This window comes from Abramis brama (genome assembly GCF_963993115.1).
Source record: "Abramis brama genome assembly, chromosome: 1".
NCBI lineage: Eukaryota > Metazoa > Chordata > Actinopteri > Cypriniformes > Leuciscidae > Abramis > Abramis brama.
The window spans coordinates 12,991,349-13,013,762 of NC_139963.1; the positions used below are offsets into that span (position 1 = coordinate 12,991,349).

Sequence of the window (22,414 nt, forward strand, 5' to 3'; positions counted from 1 at the left end):
TGAAGATCCCGAGCAGCAGCAGCGCGCGCACAGTCGCACACACACACACACACACACACACACACACACACACACTCTAACAGACGAATATTCAAACTTGACCAGTAAAAGGCGCGCATAGCTGCCATTGGCCAGATTCCTGGATGACAGTATGAATAACCAATCATGCTCAAAACAACTCGAAGAGACAGCCAATAATGTGGTAACATTGCAATTACAGGAAAAGATGACATGTTTTAAAATAAAGAATATGAAAAAAATGTGCACGTGCTATTTATTTAGTTGTATTTGTAAGCTGGCTGTTATATTTAATCAATTGGTTAAATGGTGTCTTCATTGCAGTGCATGATAAAAAATAAAAAAAACTTACAATAACATATAAATAATAATAATAAATAACATAAATAATATATACCATATATAACAAAATTATATTTACCACTGCTCTGCCAACAGCAGTTTAAAAGAGCAAACATATTATATATTAAACAGAGCAAACATTGCATATGTAGGCTATTCATATACAATTCTGTATACCTTACCTACATGAAAAAATAATGGATTGGTGTCATGGTGACATTAGAGTTACATTCATGTGACCCATAATGATCCTTTTGCACTTTAACAAAATATTGACCTTTCCTTTAGAAACACTCTTATGCCTAATAATGTCAACTTGCTTTTCACCCTGTGTGGCACTGTTACACAACCTGTTGGTTTAGGGTTAATCCTCTGTCCAACACAACACTTTGCTAACATTGGCATAATTCTATACAAGTTGCAACATATACCCCGGGTTTCACAGGCAAGGTTTAAGCCTGTAGTCCCAGACTAAAATGCACGTTTGAGCTGTTTTACCTGAAAGCAACTTGCACTGACAAATCTTAAAATATGTCAGTGCCATTGTTTTGTCTCAAGATGCACACCAGTAATGTTTCTTTTTTCTTTTTTCTACAGGGTTCTTGCAGGTTTCAGTTAGTCAAATTTAAGACCTTTTTAAGACATTTTAAGACCATAAAGATTGAAATTTAAGACCTACACGACGCATTACCAAATAAATGTTCAAATCAAAGAATTCATTTTATTTCAATGAATTCAGTAATTGAAAAAGCATTCATTTAATTTACAAATAAATCACATTAGCAACCTTCCTCCACACCCAACAACGCGTGTCAGAACAGAATCAGATATATTTTTTTTTGATAGAAAATTGTACTTTGCATATTACTGGTATACTGTAAAAAAACCCACATAATTAGTTGATTTTAGTTGATCATAGTTGATAATAACTAGAGATGAAATGGCATGAACATTTAATTTCATGATTATAGTGACAAAAATGATCATGGTTATCACAGAATCCTGTTCAAAAAGTATTAATACTGTACAATGAAGTTTTATGTCGAAAACCAACAAATAACAAATAAATTTAGCATCAATATGCACTTTTTGTTTACATAAACATTAAAATAATACCATTAAAAATTAACATTTTTAAAGTGTTGTGCATGTTATATACTAACATATACTATATATGTACAAGTTAAAATAAAGGTTTGACAAAAAAGGTTTTATAAAAAGATAAACCTAAATATTTCAGACTTTAAATAATTTTTCATAAAAAGAATGAGTCCAAAAAGATCAATTACTGACATTTACAATGCACTTTAGCTTATCTTTTATTATTAATAGTAAAATTCGGTCCTATTTTCCCGTCTGGCGTTGCTATGCAACCATGCCCTGCGTCTCCACAATGACAAAGAAGTTTTAGTGGCTAATGGATTTTCCACCACCGAAAAACGCTTGCTGTAGCTCTGCCACAAGATTTATTTACGGAGAAGAGAAAAACACCCGTAGTGTTTGGGTGCACCCCCATCCTTGATGTTGAGCTTTCAGACAGCGCCTGGAAAAAACGAGCGCGTCGCTTCTATTATGAGCACGCTTACCGCGCGCCTACATTTGAACGAACTTGAGCGCGCAAAAGACGCGATATGTGAACGGCCTCTTGGCGCTGCGACCTCCAATCAGGCCGCGAGCGACGTGTTGGAGACCCCAGCACTAGAGCTCCGCTTTGTAGGCTACGACTCTATAGCTACTTTTTGCTACTTTATAATAATTTTCTGCGGCCAGCGTTTCTGGAAATAAACGAGGGTAAACACTTTTTAAGACCTGACTAAATGAAATTTAAGACCGCGGATGAAAATATGGCCGTTTTTAAGACTTTTTAAGGCCTTAAATTTAAAGTTCAGAATTTTAGACTTTTTAAGACTTTTTAAGACCCCGCGGGAACCCTGTTTCTAAGGCACATTTTTAAAAGCTAATTAAATGCACTAAGGCCTAATCCTGGCTTAATCTAAACTCTGTGAAACCGGGTCTGGGTTAGAAATTAAGGGTTAAGGTTAACCATAACTCTAACCCTAACCCTTGTCTACAGACTTTTATTTAACAGCATGGATAGACTCCAAGGTGTTGACTGCAGTGGTTAGGCCTTTAGCGTTGATACAGGATGAATAACTTCTCACTGTGACAGTCTGTAATGTATTTTAGCAAAGAGTGTTTGTATGGATTGTCCCTAATTAAGCTAGAGCTATTGGTGCATTCAAGTCATGTCATAAAGATCGTATTTACAAGTTGAACGCCAACACAATGATGAGAATATGAGTAGGAAGCTCAGGATTTTCTTTAACCCCGATCTTGAAGAGTTAGGGGCGTGTCAGTGGGAAACATTGTGGGATACCACTATACTTAGGTATTCAGCAGTGACAATGAAATAAGCTAATGCCTGCACAAAATATGATAGCATTAATATATAACAGTATAATATGTGATGATAAAGTTTACAGTGGCTTCATTAATTTAAAACATTAAAAAAATTGTAAAACCTCATGAATACAAACTTCCCAGGAGGACTTAAACGCACCATATGTTCCATCGTGAACCCTGTTGGCCTGCTGTCAGACCAGCAAGCTCAATTTAACAATAATTGTGTAGTTTGATTGCTAAATGTTACATTTAAAATGTTCTAGTTTTGTTAACATGTCACATTACAAGAACGTTTTTTTTAAAAACACTCATCATCTCAGGTCTCAGTGATATCCTCAAAACATTTTACGAACATTGTTTTGATAATGTTCCTCCTGTTATTATGGAACATTGTGCCAATGTTTTACTGAGAACATTATATAATCTGTTATCTCAACAACATCCTCAAAACATCCTCAAAATGTTGCAAGTAAAATGTTCTAATTGTGTTAACACATAACATTACAAGAACGTTTTATAAAGAACATTCAACATCTCATCTCTCAATGATATCCTCAAAACATTTTCCTAATGTGACAGAGAGAATGTTCTTCTTTTGTTATCATGAAACATTGGGACAATGTTATATTGAGATCATTGTACAAACTTTAACTTTAGCAACATTCCCAAAATATGCTCAAAATGTTGCAAGTAGAATGTTCTTCTTTTGTTTTCACGAAACATTGGGAAAATGTTATTTTGAGATCATTGTACAAACTTTAACTTTAGCAACATTCCCAAAATATGCTCAAAATGTTGCAAGAAGAATGTTCTTCTTTTGTTATCATGAAACATTGGGACAATGTTATATTGAGATCATTGTACACACTTTAACTTTAGCAACATTCCCAAAATATGCTCAAAATGTTGCAAGAAGAATGTTCTTCTTTTGTTATCATGAGACATTGGGACAATGTTATATTGAGATCATTGTACAAACTTTAACTTTAGCAACATTCCCAAAATATGCTCAAAATGTTGCAAGTAGAATGTTCTTCTTTTGTTATCATGAAACATTGGGACAATGTTATTTTGAGATCATTGTACAAACATTAACTTTAACAACATTCCCAAAATATTCTCAAAATGTTGCAAATAAAAATGTTATAATTTTGTTAACTCGTCACATTAAAAGAACGTTTTATAAAGAACAATAAACATCTCATCTCTCAATGATATCCTCAAAACATTTTCCTAACGTGACAGAGAGAACATTCTTCATTTTGTCACGATCCGCTCAAGGGAAAAAGCAAGGTGGATCCAAGTGCAGTCAAATTGAGGTTTATTAAGGGTAATCCAAAAGAGTAGTCAAACAGGCAGGGTTCGATATCCAGACAGGCAGTACAAAAACAACAAACAGACTCAGGCAGGGAACACGGTAAACCAAACGCGGTGTGACAAACAACGATACACACAGGACATGGAACAAACAGAGCTTTAAATACAGGAACAAACTAGATGACAACGAGAAACAGCTGGGAACAGATAACAAACACCTGTGCAATCACACATACAGGAATTGTGGGAAAGGTAGTTCTTGAATGACACCGTGGGGAAAGGAGGACATCTAGTGGATACCAGGGGAACACAACCAGACACTGTGACATAACCCCCCCTCTACGGAGTGGCTCCCAGACACTCCAAGACCGGACACAGAACAAAACAAAAGTTCAGGAGGGAGGTGGCAAGGTGGAGGATCAGGGGGAGGGACGGGGGGCCAGGTCCATGAAGGGACACAGAAACAGGGGGTAACAGACTCAAAGGGGGCCAGGGTGACACAGACAGTACAGAGGGGGAACAGGGCGAAGCAAACAGTTCATCGGGCGGCCGGGGCGAAGCGAACAGTCCCTCGGGCAGCCAGGACGGAGACGACAATTCATCGGGCGACCAGGGCGGAGCAGACAGTCCATCGGGCGGCCAAGGCGGAGCAGACTCTCCCTCGGGCGGCCAGGGCGGAGCAGACTCTCCCTCGGGCGGCCAGGGCGGAGCAGACAGTCCCTCGGGCGGCCAGGGCGGAGACTTTCCCTCGGGCGGCCACGGCGGAGACTTTCCCTCGGGCGGCCACTGCGGAGACTTTCCCTCGGGCGGCCAGGGCGGAGACTTTCCCTCGGGCGGCCAGGGCGGAGACTTTCCCTCGGGCGGCCAGGGCGGAGACTTTCCCTCGGGCGGCCAGGGCGGAGACTTTCCCTCGGGCGGCCAGGGCGGAGACTTTCCCTCGGGCGGCCAGGGCGGAGACTTTCCCTCGGGCTCAGGCACTGGAGCTGGCACCACCGGCTCAGGCACTGGAGCTGGCACCACCGGCTCAGGCACTGGAGCTGGCACCACCGGCTCAGGCACTGGAGCTGGCACCACCGGCTCAGGCACTGGAGCTGGCACCACCGGCTCAGGCACTGGAGCTGGCACCACCGGCTCAGGCACTGGAGCTGGCACCACCGGCTCAGGCACTGGAGCTGGCACCACCGGCTCAGGCACTGGAGCTGGCACCACCGGCTCAGGCACTGGAGCTGGCACCACCGGCTCAGGCACTGGAGCTGGCACCACCGGCTCAGGCACTGGAGCTGGCACCACCGGCTCAGGCACTGGAGCTGGCACCACCGGCTCAGGCACTGGAGCTGGCACCACCGGCTCAGGCACTGGAGCTGGCACCACCGGCTCAGGCACTGGAGCTGGCACCACCGGCTCAGGCACTGGAGCTGGCACCACCGGCTCAGGCACTGGAGCTGGCACCACCGGCTCAGGCACTGGAGCTGGCACCACCGGCTCAGGCACTGGAGCTGGCACCACCGGCTCAGGCACTGGAACTGGCACCACCGGCTCAGGCACTGGAACTGGCACCACCGGCTCAGGCACTGGAACTGGCACCACCGGCTCAGGCACTGGAACTGGCACCACCGGCTCAGGCACTGGAACTGGCACCACCGGCTCAGGCACTGGAACTGGCACCACCGGCTCAGGCACTGGAACTGGCACCACCGGCTCAGGCACTGGAACTGGCACCACCGGCTCAGGCACTGGAACTGGCACCACCGGCTCAGGCACTGGAACTGGCACCACCGGCTCAGGCACTGGAACTGGCACCACCGGCTCAGGCACTGGAACTGGCACCACCGGCTCAGGCACTGGAACTGGCACCACCGGCTCAGGCACTGGAACTGGCACCACCGGCTCAGGCACTGGAACTGGCACCACCGGCTCAGGCACTGGAACTGGCACCACCGGCTCCGGCTCAGGAACTGGCACCACCGGCTCCGGCTCAGGAACTGGCACCACCGGCTCCGGCTCAGGAACTGGCACCACCGGCTCCGGCTCAGGAACAGACACTGGCTCCGGCTCAGGAACAGACACTGGCTCCGGCTCAGGAACAGACACTGGCTCCGGCTCAGGAACAGACACTGGCTCCGGCTCAGGAACAGACACTGGCTCCGGCTCAGGAACAGACACTGGCTCCGGCTCAGGAACAGGCACTGGAACTGGCACCACCGGCTCAGGCACTGGAACTGGCACCACCGGCTCAGGCACTGGAACTGGCACCACCGGCTCAGGCACTGGAACTGGCACCACCGGCTCCGGCTCAGGAACTGGCACCACCGGCTCCGGCTCAGGAACTGGCACCACCGGCTCCGGCTCAGGAACTGGCACCACCGGCTCCGGCTCAGGAACAGACACTGGCTCCGGCTCAGGAACAGACACTGGCTCCGGCTCAGGAACAGACACTGGCTCCGGCTCAGGAACAGACACTGGCTCCGGCTCAGGAACAGACACTGGCTCCGGCTCAGGAACAGACACTGGCTCCGGCTCAGGAACAGACACTGGCTCCGGCTCAGGAACAGACACTGGCTCCGGCTCAGGAACAGACACTGGCTCCGGCTCAGGAACAGACACTGGCTCCGGCTCAGGAACAGACACTGGCTCCGGCTCAGGAACAGACACTGGCTCCGGCTCAGGAACAGACACTGGCTCCGGCTCAGGAACAGACACTGGCTCCGGCTCAGGAACAGTCTCTGGCTGGGCAGATAGTATAAGAGGAACCGATAAGGCGAGACCCTCGGATGGCGCTGGCAGAGCGAGGCGCTGGGGTGGTGCCGGCAAGGCAAGCCGCTGGATCGGTGCCGGCAGGGCGAGACGCTGGGGTGGCGCCGGCAGGGCGAGACGCTGGAGAGGTGCCATCAGGGCAAGCAGCTTGGGGACGGCCTCCGGGACGACAGCAGGCTGCTCTGGGACGACCTCCAGGGAGACAGCGGGCTGTTCGGGGACGACCTCCAGGGAGACAGCGGGCTGTTCGGGGACGACCTCCAGGGAGACAGCGGGCTATTCGGGGACGACCTCCAGGCCATTGGGAAGGCAGGAAGTCCTCCTCCTCCTCCTCCGCCGTTTCCGGACCACCGGACTCGAGACCACCGGCACTGGGACCACCGGCACAGGGACCACCGGCACAGGGACCACCGGCACAGGGACCACCGGCACAGGGACCACCGGCACAGGGACCACCGGCACTGGGACCACCGGCACTGGGACCACCGGCACAGGCTCTGTGCTGGACGGGACCAGCGGTGAAGAGGGCTCAGGCTGATGGGATGCTATGAGCTTGTGGAACCCCGTTCGGCTGATCCTCTGGGCCCTCTGTGCTGACATGAGCGCTGGGTCCCTCACGCTGGACCTTAATCTAAGACGCCCAGATACTGATCCGGCTCCGGGCCTGATAGGTAGCGGCGATGTGTTCTCTCGGCCGGGCAGTGGCGATGCATTCTCTCGGCTGGGCAGCGGCGATGCACTCTCTCGGCTGGGCAGCGGCGAAGCATTCTCTCGGCCGGGCAGCGGTGATGCACTCTCTCGGCTGGGCAGTGGTAACATCTCGCTAGGAGATGCCGGCGAAGCTGGGGTATCCCAGTGACTACGGTGGTGTAGATACCTCGTAAACCCCCAAAAGTCAAGGATCTCCAGTCCCTTCATCTCCCATTGCGGTAACGGGTCATCAAGACAGTGGTTAAAAAGGTCCTTCAAGGTTGCATCATTATAGTTCATGCCTCTCGATAAGGTCCAAAAAGTTTGAGACAAACAACTCACTGTCTGACCCTGCTGGTGTAGGGCCATTAAATTTTGGAGTCTTCCCCTCCTCTCCTTCTCAGTGGTGGGGGGAAGGATCCGAAACCCCGTACTGCTGGATCCATACATGGTGTATCGTTCTGTCACGATCCGCTCAAGGGAAAAAGCAAGGTGGATCCAAGTGCAGTCAAATTGAGGTTTATTAAGGGTAATCCAAAAGAGTAGTCAAACAGGCAGGGTTCGATATCCAGACAGGCAGTACAAAAACAACAAACAGACTCAGGCAGGGAACACGGTAAACCAAACGCGGTGTGACATAAACAACGATACACACAGGACATGGAACAAACAGAGCTTTAAATACAGGAACAAACTAGATGACAACGAGAAACAGCTGGGAACAGATAACAAACACCTGTGCAATCACACATACAGGAATTGTGGGAAAGGTAGTTCTTGAATGACACCGTGGGGAAAGGAGGACATCTAGTGGATACCAGGGGAACACAACCAGACACTGTGACACATTTGTTATAATGAAACATTGGGACAATGTTATTTTGAGATCATTGTATAAACTTTAACTTTAACAACATTCCCAAAATATGCTCAAAATGTTGCAAGTAAAATGTTTTAATTTAGTTAACTTGTCACATTAAAAGAACGTTTTATAAAGAACAATAAACATCTCATTTCTCAATGATATCCTCAAAACATTTTCCTAATGTGACAGAAAGAACGTTCTTCTTTTGTTATGATGAAACATTAAGACATCGTTATTTTGAGATCATTGTACAAACTTTAACTTTAACAACATTTCCAAAATATTCTCAAAATGTTGCAAATAAAATGTTATAATTTTGTTAACTCGTAACATTAGAAGAACGTTTTATAAAGAACACTAAACATCTCATCTCTCAATGATATCCTCAAAACATTTTCCTAACGTGACAGAGAGAACGTTTTTCTTTTGTTATAATGAAACATAGGGACAATGATATTTTGAGATCATAGTACAACTTGTTACTTCAGAAACATTCCCAAAACATCTTTTGAATGTTGCAGTTAAAATGTTATATCTTAGTTTTCATATAACGTTATAGGAACATTTTTTAAAATGAGAAAACATCCTTAAAATGTTCGGTAAACATTACATTCAAATGTTTTCTTTAGAACATTAACCAAACTTGTAGGGAATGTTAGCGAAAGTTCTGAGAACGTTCCCTGCTAGCTGGGTTGTTATTGTTGTTCTTATTATCATTTAGGGGGGCTCAGGAACATTTTGGGGTAGCTTCAGCCCCCCTAAAATAGGCCTAACGACGTCCCTGCTCCAGCCTTTGAAAAAATCCTCTCACAAGGGACACTTGTTGCTGGCATGCAAAGATATTTTTTTTAGCTAGGACATACAAATGAGGAAAGATTACTGCTCTCTCTTTCCAGTAAGTTAGGGGATCATGAGTTCTGGGCAAAAACGCATCGTTGAGGTATTTTTTCACTTCCACTGTGGCATCAGCTGTAGCATTGTGTGTCTCATATATGTAGACCTATAAAATGTATATTCACACAATATTATATTATATTATATTATATTATATTATATTATATTATATTATATTATATTGACATTGAAGCTATTTTTAACATGATTGGCAGTTGTGATTTGGACATTAGGTTGTAGGGCATAGGGCTATGGATTTTCTAAACAGTGTCCCAAAAGTTTGTAATTAAATTTCAATTATAATTATATTTCAAACAATGCATACCTTGCTTAGATAGCCCAGCAGTGTCAGTAGCAGGCCTAGGTACAGGGGGAATGCCACCCTCTGCACCCTGCAAAATGGCAGGATGAGTGCTCCTCAAATGGCGCATCATGGATGATGTACTGTTGCAGTAGGCTAGCTGCCGATCACAATACACACATCTCACTTTATTTAGGGTTTTTAAACGGAAATTCTTCCACACCACAGATGTACGCCATCTATTCTGGGGAGCCTCCATTTTATCTATCTATCCAAATCTATCTATCTATGTATCTATCTATATGAATCTATCTATGTATCTAGATATGTATCTATAATCTATCTATGTATCTAGATATGTATATATCTATTAATCTAGCTGTCTATATATATTTATATCTATGTATCTAGGCCTATTAATGTGTCACTATATGTATACTCTGTCTGTCTCTAGCCTCAGTCAATGTGTTGTGTAAATGTAACGTTAAGCCTAAATAGCCTATAACTAATCAAATCGCACTATGTCACTATATCATAAAAAATCCGCTATCTCAAAATCAAACTCCTCTCACAAAAACCCACGAGGTCAATATGCGTTGATTTCACTTTTATACAGATGTGCGATTGTGTGGTCTGTTCCCGACCGTGTCAATCAAACGCTGATTCGGCAGACCACACCTGATGAAACACTTAGTGAAACACTTTGAGGCTTCGTTTGTCCAAACTCACGTGACATGGGTGTTTTGAATCACGCTTCGGATCAGTGTTTCGAAACATCTGCGCATCGGGATCTCGCAAAGCTTCGGAACGACTGTTTCGCGTCAGCCATCCCTAACTGTACCTCCTGACTGACTAATTCAGCTCGTTTTCCAGTAGAGTTGATTGTGAGATCGCAGGTCGAGAGGATGACAGCTCGAGTGTACTGCTTGTTTAGTGCTGTTTTATTGTGTCTGTCTGCATGTTTGAGCACAACACACGCTGGAGTCGCAGGTGAGAAGATATTTTAGCTTCATTACATGGCCCGAAGAAATGCATAAGTGCCTTACAAAATTACTTCTTTTGAACATGTAGCAACAGTATGTTTAGAGGCAATAGGAAATTTATGAAAAACATATTAACTGTCCATGTCTTCTATCTGCATTGTGCCTCTATTACACACCCCACCAGTAGTGGGCTGGGTTGTAACCGTACACTTTGTATTTAAAACTAATAGACAGTTAAGTGATAAATGGCATTTCTACTTGATTTTAAGCTGATAAAGTTTGAGACCCGTTTAAAAACCCCTGACTTCTAAATACTGAAACTATTACAACACTAATTGGTCCCCCTTAATGATCCTCTTTTGTAGTGTCCGGTCAGTGTCCGGTGATGCTGACGGTCGTGCCGTCCCGCCGAGGATGTACTTCTGATAGAGACTGCTCTGAAGGTCACAAATGCTGTCAATTCCCCTGTGGGCCCGCATGTGTGCCGCCTGTTTTCTGTGAGTTTCAATTAATGATGGATGCTAGGGGCATCTCAAAAGAAACCTGAGAATTTTCTTTATTACAAAATTTTCACTCAGAAGTTGCTAGTAAACCTCACAAATAATTGCAAAGAAACAAGTAACACAATGATATAAACATGAATCTTTGTATAACAGCAAAGCCAGGAGAGTGTCCAAGCACCAAAACTGGAGGAGGAAATTGTGCCGAGCTGTGTTACTATGACAGTGACTGTCCAAACAATGAGAAATGCTGCAGCAATGGATGTGGACATGAGTGTATGGCTCCATGTACAGGTGGGTTATCTAGTTTTTGGGTCAGCTATTTTATTTCCCAGTGTTCCTTTAATAATTCAGTTGTCATATCCTACTCGATGACAAAATCCTGAATTTAGTACATAGCACAGTTTCACAAATAGCTTTACAACATTAATAAAGATGATGAATATTTAAAATGTATTTCACTCTGTAAGACTTGCTATTCATGAACTGAGTTTGTGCTGAATGCCACTGAAAGGAAAGACTAAACCTGACTATCTGTATCCCTCCAGTGAAGCCTGCGGCCGAACCTCCAAAACCTCCCGCGAAGCCTGCGGCCGAACCTCCAAAGCCTCCTGCAGTTGAACTGCTGACGCAACCAGAGTGTCACGGTCACCACGGAGGTCGAGGTCACCACGGTCCTGGATTTTGCCGAACTTATGCTGGAGTTCTTTTACAGATCAATTCAATGCTTTATTCATTTGCAATGTCCCTGTTCATCACCAAATAAATATACTTAATTAAATGTTTTTTTTGTTTTGCTTGATTGGAGTTTATTTTGGTACTTCTCCATTTCTGTGGAGTACATGTGGTTGCCCTCTGCACCACCAGAGAAGTGTTTCATCCTCTGTATATAGTCAAGGAAGTTGGTTTATCCTGTCTAATCAGTGAAGGTTGTGTTAGCAAATGTTATTCTCGGCAATGCCGGAGAAGAGTCCTTCTCTGTATATTAAGGGACGATTTATCCTCTGCTCATTCAGGCAAGGTTAACAACTGCTAGTTCATGTTAACAAGATTTTGTCAGGGAAGTACTGCAAGGAAAACATCACATAATGGTTCAAATGAAATGCTACATTAATCCCAACGACTGAGAAGGGGGGTCTAGCTGCCCCTTTGTGGACAGACAGGGAGTTCAAATCATTGTTAGGGTGGCACATGGATTTAATAGTGATTAAATCCGATTGGGATTCACACAGATTGGGATTCACACAAAGTAGAGTCTATTGAAGAATGCAAGAAGGTGCATGTGTTCAGAAGAGAACCGTGAAGGAATTATCTGCTGCCACAGCACAGAGAATTTGCCTTATCCATTGCATAAGAACAAGCTTGATGATATCGATTTAAACTCTTACATTAAGGCCAAATTGGACAACTAAATCGTAGCGTCAGAAAATGTAAAAAAATCACACGTCTCCCTGACAACCAGCATAGGTGATAATGTAACGTTGCTCTCTTGATAACAAAATCCTGCTATTAAAATAGGCTTTATATACTTTTTGTCTACACGAGCTATATACATTGTGCACTCACCGTCAGAAGACCTCTAACATTATTTATCACCCGTGGGTGGGCTTTTGTCACCTAATTTATTTACATAGACCGCATAACAAAGCAGGACGTGATTGACAGCCGGTATGTGACAATATGAAGTGCTGTACACATGTTGCTTCTAAGGCAAAAAGCCCAATAACCTTATTTTCTCAAACAAGTTGGGCATCATTTGTTCAGTGTGCCCAGAAATGGGTTAACCTCAACGCTGCTGAGAGTTTAATAGCTGAAAAAGCCATAGCAACATTTAACTTAACAGAAACCTGGAGAGACCAAGATGTGCCAGTTAATGTGGGGTTCCACAGGGAATGCTACATGCTCTTCACCAATAAAGATCACATTGCAAGAGCATGCAGGGGAGAGAAAAGGCAGCCAAAGATACTGAAGGTATGTATCAAATCCAATCACTCTACTAATTCTCTATTAAGATAATTGTATATTGGTGCATCATGTAGGCTATGTATGTGTGTATTGTAGTTAGTTTAAAAATGTATGTTAAATAAACCTCACAATACCAGTGAATCTTAATTACACAATGTGATTGTCAATTAATGTATATTTTTGAACACTTTGTATCTTAAAATTTGTATTGAAAAAATGGACATTTAACAAGGGCAAAAAGCATAGATTAAATATAAGATTACAGTGAATAGTGTAAGGCTGACAATGGATTGAACACAAAAGTCATTGTTTTTTTTAGGAATGTTTTATTTGAAACAAATACATTACATGGTATTCTTCCATATCTAAACAGTGAGATTACTAGATTAAAAGTAACAAACTTTGATAAACACATTCTTTGTCCCCTTTGTTCTGTCCCCTACCTGCTGTCCCATAACCATGTAGATAAAGCCCAACTGCTGCCAGAGGAAGTCAGTGATGACACTGCATCCAAGCTTCGGGTTTTGCATTCTGCATCAGATGGCCCAAGCCTCCCAAAAAGAGCTTCCCATCTCCTACCAGTTGGATGCCTCATGTGCAGAAAGAACCAATACATAACTGACAGTCACAGCAGAAAAAGGTCAAAAGAAAAACTTGCTCAGTGTGAAACACTAACTGCAGGTAAGCTACTTCTTGCTGCAGAGGAACGGAGGGATGAAGGTCTACTATTGCACATACGTGGGAGGGATCTTGTAGCTTCAGAGGCCATGTATCATTTGAGCTGCTACAGACGTTATGCAAGACATCTGCCCAAAATTCCTCAAGAGGGAAATCCAGAAAGCAATCCATATCAGGCAGGCTACACCCATTTCTGTAAGTCAGTGGTGGAAGAGAGGTTGCTGAGAAACCGTGAGGTGTTAAGGCTGTCCTTGCTAAATGGCCTTTTTAAGAAAATAGTTAAGGGAAAAGAAGGGGTTGACGTTTCATCTTACAAAGCTTTTTCCTTAAAAGCCAGACTTCAAAAGATACATCCATTTTTGAGATTTCTGAAATCCTCAAGAAATGATTTAGTGTATGTTGATGATTTACTGTAACTGCTGATGAAGTAATCCATGATGAAGCTACACAGCCATCATCATCAGACCATAGTGAAGATGACACAGAACCAAGTCATGTTGGAGCAGGGCAAGGAACAAAAGACTCAAGACTTCTGTATCATGCAGCCATGTCACTCAGGGAGATTATAGAGGCCAAGTGCAAAACTACTCCTAAACTGCCATGGCCACTCACAGCGCAAGACCTTCAGATGGACACTGCCTCAGATCTGGTACCACATTAATTATACAATGTCCTGCCTTGGACATCAGGTATGACTACAGAATTTAGAACTGATGGCTTGTGTGCCAATGTTAGTGTGGAGAACAATCAGAAGATTGTTTCATTGTGTCAGGATATCATGAATCTTGCAATGAGAGGACGCTGGCTCATGCCAAAGCATTCCTCCTTAGCCATGGCTGTACGACATACGACAGGATCAGCTCAGCTGATAGGAATACTGAATGGTCTAGGGCACTGTTCCTCCAACTCACAAGTACTGGAACATGACACCGCTCTAGCAGAGCTGCAATTGCAAAGAGGTGATACATACATCCCACCAAACAATACAGTTCAAGTTCAAGCAACTCTTGCATTGGACAACAACGACTTTGGTGAAGAAACACTATCTGGAAAGGGAACAACACATAACAAAAAATGGTATTGTAATTCAGAGGCCAATTACATGTGGTATGTCTACTTCTGAGCAGTATCTCTGCAGAGAACAAGGAAAAGGTCTATTCAACCACCTCACACTCATATTGATACCTACATTAGAGGAAAGAGGACCGGTCCAAAACCTTTTGGATCAGAAGTTGAACTGGGACACGAGAAATACATGTATACTTTTTCATGAAGACTCAAGAAGTCCATGGCAGTGTTTCACCTGGATGGACTGGTCACAATACACTGCTACAGAGAGGTACGATTCCGCAGCAGTCTAACATTGGTTGCCTGCCCGTCATTGACGCCAGTCCGACAGACCTAGACACAGTACACACCATCCTCACTCGTTCAATAGAAATAACAGACAAACTGGGGCGGAATGAAATTGTGTTGGTAATGGATCAGGCCATATATGCAAAAGCACAAGAAATTTGTTGGAGGAACACCACATTTATGGAACGACTAGTCCTGAGAATGGGGGGATTTCATACAGCCATGGCATACCTGTCCTGTATTGGGAAGCGCTTTGGGGATGCAGGATTTCAAGATGTCATCACTGAAGCTGAAGTTGTTGCTGCAGGATCTATAGAAGTAGTCAGAACTGGACATCAGTACAACAGAAGCTTGCGTACCCACAAGTTAATGTGTGAGGCACTTCAAAGACTCCGCTGGCAGGCATACCTTGACATCCTTTCAGAAGACGACCGTGAATCTGCTATGAAGATAGCTGCTGATCTGCAGACAGCCTTCCCTGGTGAAGACTTTGATGTTTTGGTAATGTCTGTGAACTTCTTGACAGTTATGAGATGGTATGAAAATTTTATCAAAGACAACACCACCAACAAGACATTCCACTTTTGGAGCTGTCATAACCCGGCTCAGAGTTTATGACAAAGAAGTAGAACGGAAACACTTAATCAAACGATAACCAATTTATTTACCAAACAAAACCACACCTAAACACAAAATGCCGGCAATAACAAAACCATAAAGGAGAAGACACGCCGGAGAGAGAACCTCTCTCCCTCTCCCGGAAGGCAGGAAGTAGGAAGCTTTAAACAGGAAGTTAAACTCCAAACACAGGTGTCCTCCATCCACCCTCAGGATCGCAGCCCGACCTACTGATACACAAAAATAACAAAGACAGGTATGCAGGCCGTGACAGAGCACAAACATATCGATGGCTGAGGACCTTCTCCTCTTCATCAGAGGAACACGAGAGGCGAATTGGAGTCTCCATCTGTCAAGTGTCCATTCAATTTTGCCATGGTTCTTCTCTTATGACAGGATCAACTGTAGCGTGGCCACATAAGGAAAAGCTTATTTATTAATTGACTATCATTATTGAAGTTGTTGTCAATTAATGTTTAGCTGTTTTCCCATATTCTCTGCATTCTTCCTTACTGTTGTGTATTTGGCCTTGATTCCGTCTCTCGTGAGAAGATCTGGTGTCTTCGCGTCACGTGATGTGCTGTCACCCAAACAGGAAGATACTATGTTGTTTTTCCATATGAGGAACCGGCATTCCGGTTTGAGTGGAACGCGCGTTCTTTCATGAACTTTTTTTCATTGAGGATTACCTTTTTTTTTGTGGAAGGACCAAGGACTTACAGCAGTCACAAGCTTCTAAGATCTTGCTCACGGATTTGACTTTTTTTTTACCGGTGAGGCTGATCTAAACTCCGTTGTGGTGCACGCTGGACAAAAAAGACTTGTTACACACACACACAACCATAATATTATTGTTTTGCTTCTTTGTATGTTATTTCTGATTTTTTTGTTGTTTTGTGTAAATACACTTGGATAAACGGATATTGTGTCCTTGTTGATAGTTTTTTCTCTTCCTCATTAATATATCGGAAACTGGACGATTGTTCCTAGATATTTTTTGTTATACTCTGTCTTCTAACTTTTTGATTTATGGCAAAAGTGTTCACAAGAGATCCACTTTCCTGCAGATTTTAGGTGAAAGAGGTGTAGGAGTTAGTCATAATAACAACTTGTAAACTTGTCATCATCTTTATCATCTCCTAATTACGTAATTACAACATCTGGCGTGAACGTAATGCTCTGCTGCCCCAAACCTAATCAAACACACCTGAACAAGCTAATCAAGGTCTTCAAGATTTGACTACTACAGGCAGGTGAGGTTGATCAGTGTTGGAGTTACCCAGGCCTCCTTGGATCTTTAAAAACGTGTTTGCAAAAAACACATGTAGTGATATATATTGCGGGATTCAGCAGCACATGTGTCTGTTGTAGTTTTGTGTGCGCCTCATTGTCCCTCCTGACTGACTAATTCAGCTCGTTTTCCAGTAGAGTTGATTGTGAGATCGCAGGTCGAGAGGATGACAGCTCGAGTGTACTGCTTGTTTAGTGCTGTTTTATTGTGTCTGTCTGCATGTTTGAGCACAACACACGCTGGAGTCGCAGGTGAGAAGATATTTTAGCTTCATTACATGGCCCGAAGAAATGCATAAGTGCCTTACAAAATATGACTTCTTTTGAACATGTAGTAACAGTACGTTTAGATGCAATAGGAAATTTATGAAAAGCATATTAACTGTCCATGTCTTCTATCTGCATTGTGCCTCTATTACACACCCCACCAGTAGTGGGCTGGGTTGTAACCGTACACTTTGTATTTAAAACTAATTGACAGTTAAGTGATAAATGGCATTTCTACTTGATTTTAAGCTGATAAAGTTTGAGACCCGTTTAAAAAACCCTGACTTCTAAATACTGAAACTATTACCACACATTGGTCCCCCTTAATGATCCTCTTCTGTAGTGTCCGGTGATGCTGACGGTCGTGCCGTCCCGCCGAGGATGTACTTCTGATAGAGACTGCTCTGGAGGACACAAATGCTGACCTGACCACAAATACTAAACCTGACTATCTGTATCCCTCCAGTGAAGCCTGCGGCCGAACTGCCAAAGCCTCCCGCGAAGCCTGCGGCCGAACCGCCAAAGCCTCCCGCGAAGCCTGCGGCCAACCCGCCAAAGCCTCCCGCGAAGCCTGCGGCCGAACCTCCAAAACCTCCCGCGAAGCCTGCGGCCGAACCTCCAAAACCTCCCGCGAAGCCTGCGGCCGAACCTCCAAAACCTCCCGCGAAGCCTGCGGCCGAACCTCCAAAACCTCCCGCGAAGCCTGCGGCCGAACCTCCAAAACCTCCCGCGAAGCCTGCGGCCGAACCTCCAAAGCCTCCTGCAGTTGAACTGCTGACGCAACCAGAGTGTGCCGGTCACCACGGAGGTCATGGTCACGGTCACCACGGAGGTCATGGTCACGGTCACCACGGAGGTCATGGTCACGGTCACCACGGAGGTCACGGTCACCACGGAGGTCACGGTCACCACAGAGGTTGAGGTCACCACGGCCCTGGCGATCACGATCGCCAATGCAAGTCATAACCATATGGATTTTGCCGAACTCATGCTGGAGTTCTTTTACAGATCAATTCAATGCTTTATTCATTTGCAATGTCCCTGTTCATCACCAAATAAATATACTTAATTAAATGTTTTGTTTTGCTTGATTGGAGTTTATTTTGGTACCAAAAAACTTCTCCATTTCTGTGGAGTACATGTGGTTGTCCTCTGCACCACCAGAGAAGTGTTTCATCCTCTGTATATAGTCAAGGAAGTTGGTTTATCCTGTCTAATCAGTGAAGGTTGTGTTAACAAATGTTATTCTCGGCAATGCCGGAGAAGAGTCCTTCTCTGTATATTAAGGAACGATTTATCCTCTGCTCATTCAGGCAAGGTTAACAACTGCTAGTTCATGTTAACAAGATTTTGTCAGGGAAGTACTGCCAGGAAAACATCACATAATGGTTCAAATGAAATGCTACATTAATCCCAACGACTGAGAAGGGGGGTCTAGCTGCCCCTTTGTGGACAGACAGGGAGTTCAAATCATTGTTAGGGTGGCACATGGATTTAATAGTGATTAAATCCGATTGGGATTCACACAGATTGGGATTCTCACAGATTGGGATTCTCACAAAGTAGAGTCTATTGAAGAATGCAAAAAGGTGCATGTGTTCAGAAGAGAACCGTGAAGGAATTATCTGCTGCCACAGCACAGAGAATTTGCCTTATCCATTGCATAAGAACAAGCTTGATGATATCGATTTGAACTCTTACATTAAGGCCAAATTGGACTACTACATCGTAGCGTCAGAAAATGTAAAAACAATCACACGTCTCCCTGACAACCAGCATAGGTGATAATGTAACGTTGCTCTCTTGATAACAAAATCCTGCTATTAAAATAGGCTTTATATACTTTTTGTCTACACGAGCTATATACATTGTGCACTCACCGTCAGAAGACCTCTAACATTATTTATCACCCGTGGGTGGGCTTTTGTCACCTAATTTATTTACATAGACCGCATAACAAAGCAGGACGTGATTGACAGCCGGTATGTGACAATATGAAGTGCTGTACACATGTTGCTTCTAAGGCAAAAAGCCCAATAACCTTATTTTCTCAAACAAGTTGGGCATCATTTGTTCAGTGTGCCCAGAAATGGGTTAACCTCAACGCTGCTGAGAGTTTAATAGCTGAAAAAGCCATAGCAACATTTAACTTAACAGAAACCTGGAGAGACCAAGATGTGCCAGTTAATGTGGGGTTCCACAGGGAATGCTACATGCTCTTCACCAATAAAGATCACATTGCAAGAGCATGCAGGGGAGAGAAAAGGCAGCCAAAGATACTGAAGGTATGTATCAAATCCAATCACTCTACTAATTCTCTATTAAGATAATTGTATATTGGTGCATCATGTAGGCTATGTATGTGTGTATTGTAGTTAGTTTAAAAATGTATGTTAAATAAACCTCACAATACCAGTGAATCTTAATTACACAATGTGATTGTCAATTAATGTATATTTTTGAACACTTTGTATCTTAAAATTTGTATTGAAAAAAATGGACATTTAACAAGGGCAAAAAGCATAGATTAAATATAAGATTACAGTGAATAGTGTAAGGCTGACAATGGATTGAACACAAAAGTCATTGTTTTTTTTAGGAATGTTTTATTTGAAACAAATACATTACATGGTATTCTTCCATATCTAAACAGTGAGATTACTAGATTAAAAGTAACAAACTTTGATAAACACATTCTTTGTCCCCTTTGTTCTGTCCCCTACCTGCTGTCCCATAACCATGTAGATAAAGCCCAACTGCTGCCAGAGGAAGTCAGTGATGACACTGCATCCAAGCTTCGGGTTTTGCATTCTGCATCAGATGGCCCAAGCCTCCCAAAAAGAGCTTCCCATCTCCTACCAGTTGGATGCCTCATGTGCAGAAAGAACCAATACATAACTGACAGTCACAGCAGAAAAAGGTCAAAAGAAAAACTTGCTCAGTGTGAAACACTAACTGCAGGTAAGCTACTTCTTGCTGCAGAGGAACGGAGGGATGAAGGTCTACTATTGCACATACGTGGGAGGGATCTTGTAGCTTCAGAGGCCATGTATCATTTGAGCTGCTACAGACGTTATGCAAGACATCTGCCCAAAATTCCTCAAGAGGGAAATCCAGAAAGCAATCCATATCAGGCAGGCTACACCCATTTCTGCAAGTCAGTGGTGGAAGAGAGGTTGCTGAGAAACCGTGAGGTGTTAAGGCTGTCCTTGCTAAATGGCCTTTTTAACAAAATAGTTAAGGGAAAAGAAGGGGTTGACGTTTCATCTTACAAAGCTTTTTCCTTAAAAGCCAGACTTCAAAAGATACATCCATTTTTGAGATTTCTGAAATCCTCAAGAAATGATTTAGTGTATGTTGATGATTTACTGTAACTGCTGATGAAGTAATCCATGATGAAGCTACACAGCCATCATCATCAGACCATAGTGAAGATGACACAGAACCAAGTCATGTTGGAGCAGGGCAAGGAACAAAAGACTCAAGACTTCTGTATCATGCAGCCATGTCACTCAGGGAGATTATAGAGGCCAAGTGCAAAACTACTCCTAAACTGCCATGGCCACTCACAGCGCAAGACCTTCAGATGGACACTGCCTCAGATCTGGTACCACATTAATTATACAATGTCCTGCCTTGGACATCAGGTATGACTACAGAATTTAGAACTGATGGCTTGTGTGCCAATGTTAGTGTGGAGAACAATCAGAAGATTGTTTCATTGTGTCAGGATATCATGAATCTTGCAATGAGAGGACGCTGGCTCATGCCAAAGCATTCCTCCTTAGCCATGGCTGTACGACATACGACAGGATCAGCTCAGCTGATAGGAATACTGAATGGTCTAGGGCACTGTTCCTCCAACTCACAAGTACTGGAACATGACACCGCTCTAGCAGAGCTGCAATTGCAAAGAGGTGATACATACATCCCACCAAACAATACAGTTCAAGTTCAAGCAACTCTTGCATTGGACAACAACGACTTTGGTGAAGAAACACTATCTGGAAAGGGAACAACACATAACAAAAAATGGTATTGTAATTCAGAGGCCAATTACATGTGGTATGTCTACTTCTGAGCAGTATCTCTGCAGAGAACAAGGAAAAGGTCTATTCAACCACCTCACACTCATATTGATACCTACATTAGAGGAAAGAGGACCGGTCCAAAACCTTTTGGATCAGAAGTTGAACTGGGACACGAGAAATACATGTATACTTTTTCATGAAGACTCAAGAAGTCCATGGCAGTGTTTCACCTGGATGGACTGGTCACAATACACTGCTACAGAGAGGTACGATTCCGCAGCAGTCTAACATTGGTTGCCTGCCCGTCATTGACGCCAGTCCGACAGACCTAGACACAGTACACACCATCCTCACTCGTTCAATAGAAATAACAGACAAACTGGGGCGGAATGAAATTGTGTTGGTAATGGATCAGGCCATATATGCAAAAGCACAAGAAATTTGTTGGAGGAACACCACATTTATGGAACGACTAGTCCTGAGAATGGGGGGATTTCATACAGCCATGGCATACCTGTCCTGTATTGGGAAGCGCTTTGGGGATGCAGGATTTCAAGATGTCATCACTGAAGCTGAAGTTGTTGCTGCAGGATCTATAGAAGTAGTCAGAACTGGACATCAGTACAACAGAAGCTTGCGTACCCACAAGTTAATGTGTGAGGCACTTCAAAGACTCCGCTGGCAGGCATACCTTGACATCCTTTCAGAAGACGACCGTGAATCTGCTATGAAGATAGCTGCTGATCTGCAGACAGCCTTCCCTGGTGAAGACTTTGATGTTTTGGTAATGTCTGTGAACTTCTTGACAGTTATGAGATGGTATGAAAATTTTATCAAAGACAACACCACCAACAAGACATTCCACTTTTGGAGCTGTCATAACCCGGCTCAGAGTTTATGACAAAGAAGTAGAACGGAAACACTTAATCAAACGATAACCAATTTATTTACCAAACAAAACCACAACTAAACACAAAATGCCGGCAATAACAAAACCATAAAGGAGAAGACACGCCGGAGAGAGAACCTCTCTCCCTCTCCCGGAAGGCAGGAAGTAGGAAGCTTTAAACAGGAAGTTAAACTCCAAACACAGGTGTCCTCCATCCACCCTCAGGATCGCAGCCCGACCTACTGATACACAA

General features: G+C 43.8%; 1 protein-coding gene across 2 annotated transcripts; it reads left to right on the forward strand.

The window, feature by feature from the left end:
- Positions 1-17,010: 17,010 nt before the first annotated feature.
- LOC311086340 (uncharacterized protein) lies at positions 17,011-18,313 on the forward strand. 2 transcript variants are annotated; one of them, XM_084119160.1, is made up of 3 exons: positions 17,011-17,226; positions 17,708-18,079; positions 18,122-18,313. In XM_084119160.1, exons 1-3 carry the CDS (start codon positions 17,142-17,144, stop codon positions 18,160-18,162), a joined length of 498 nt encoding a protein of 165 aa, XP_083975286.1. In that variant the 5' UTR covers positions 17,011-17,141; the 3' UTR covers positions 18,163-18,313. The 2 variants fall into 2 exon arrangements, with proteins under 2 accessions (XP_083975286.1, XP_083975285.1); XM_084119159.1 differs by having other exon boundaries at positions 17,708-18,312.
- Positions 18,314-22,414: the final 4,101 nt, after the last annotated feature.

Excerpts from the sequence above, each read along its gene's own strand:
- LOC311086340 (XM_084119159.1), top strand. The coding sequence starts at position 17,142 with ATGACAGCTCGAGTGTACTGCTTGTTTAGTGCTGTTTTATTGTGTCTG. Across the intron at positions 17,227-17,707 it reads AACACACGCTGGAGTCGCAG|TGAAGCCTGCGGCCGAACTG; the intron begins GTGAGAAGATAT and ends GTATCCCTCCAG.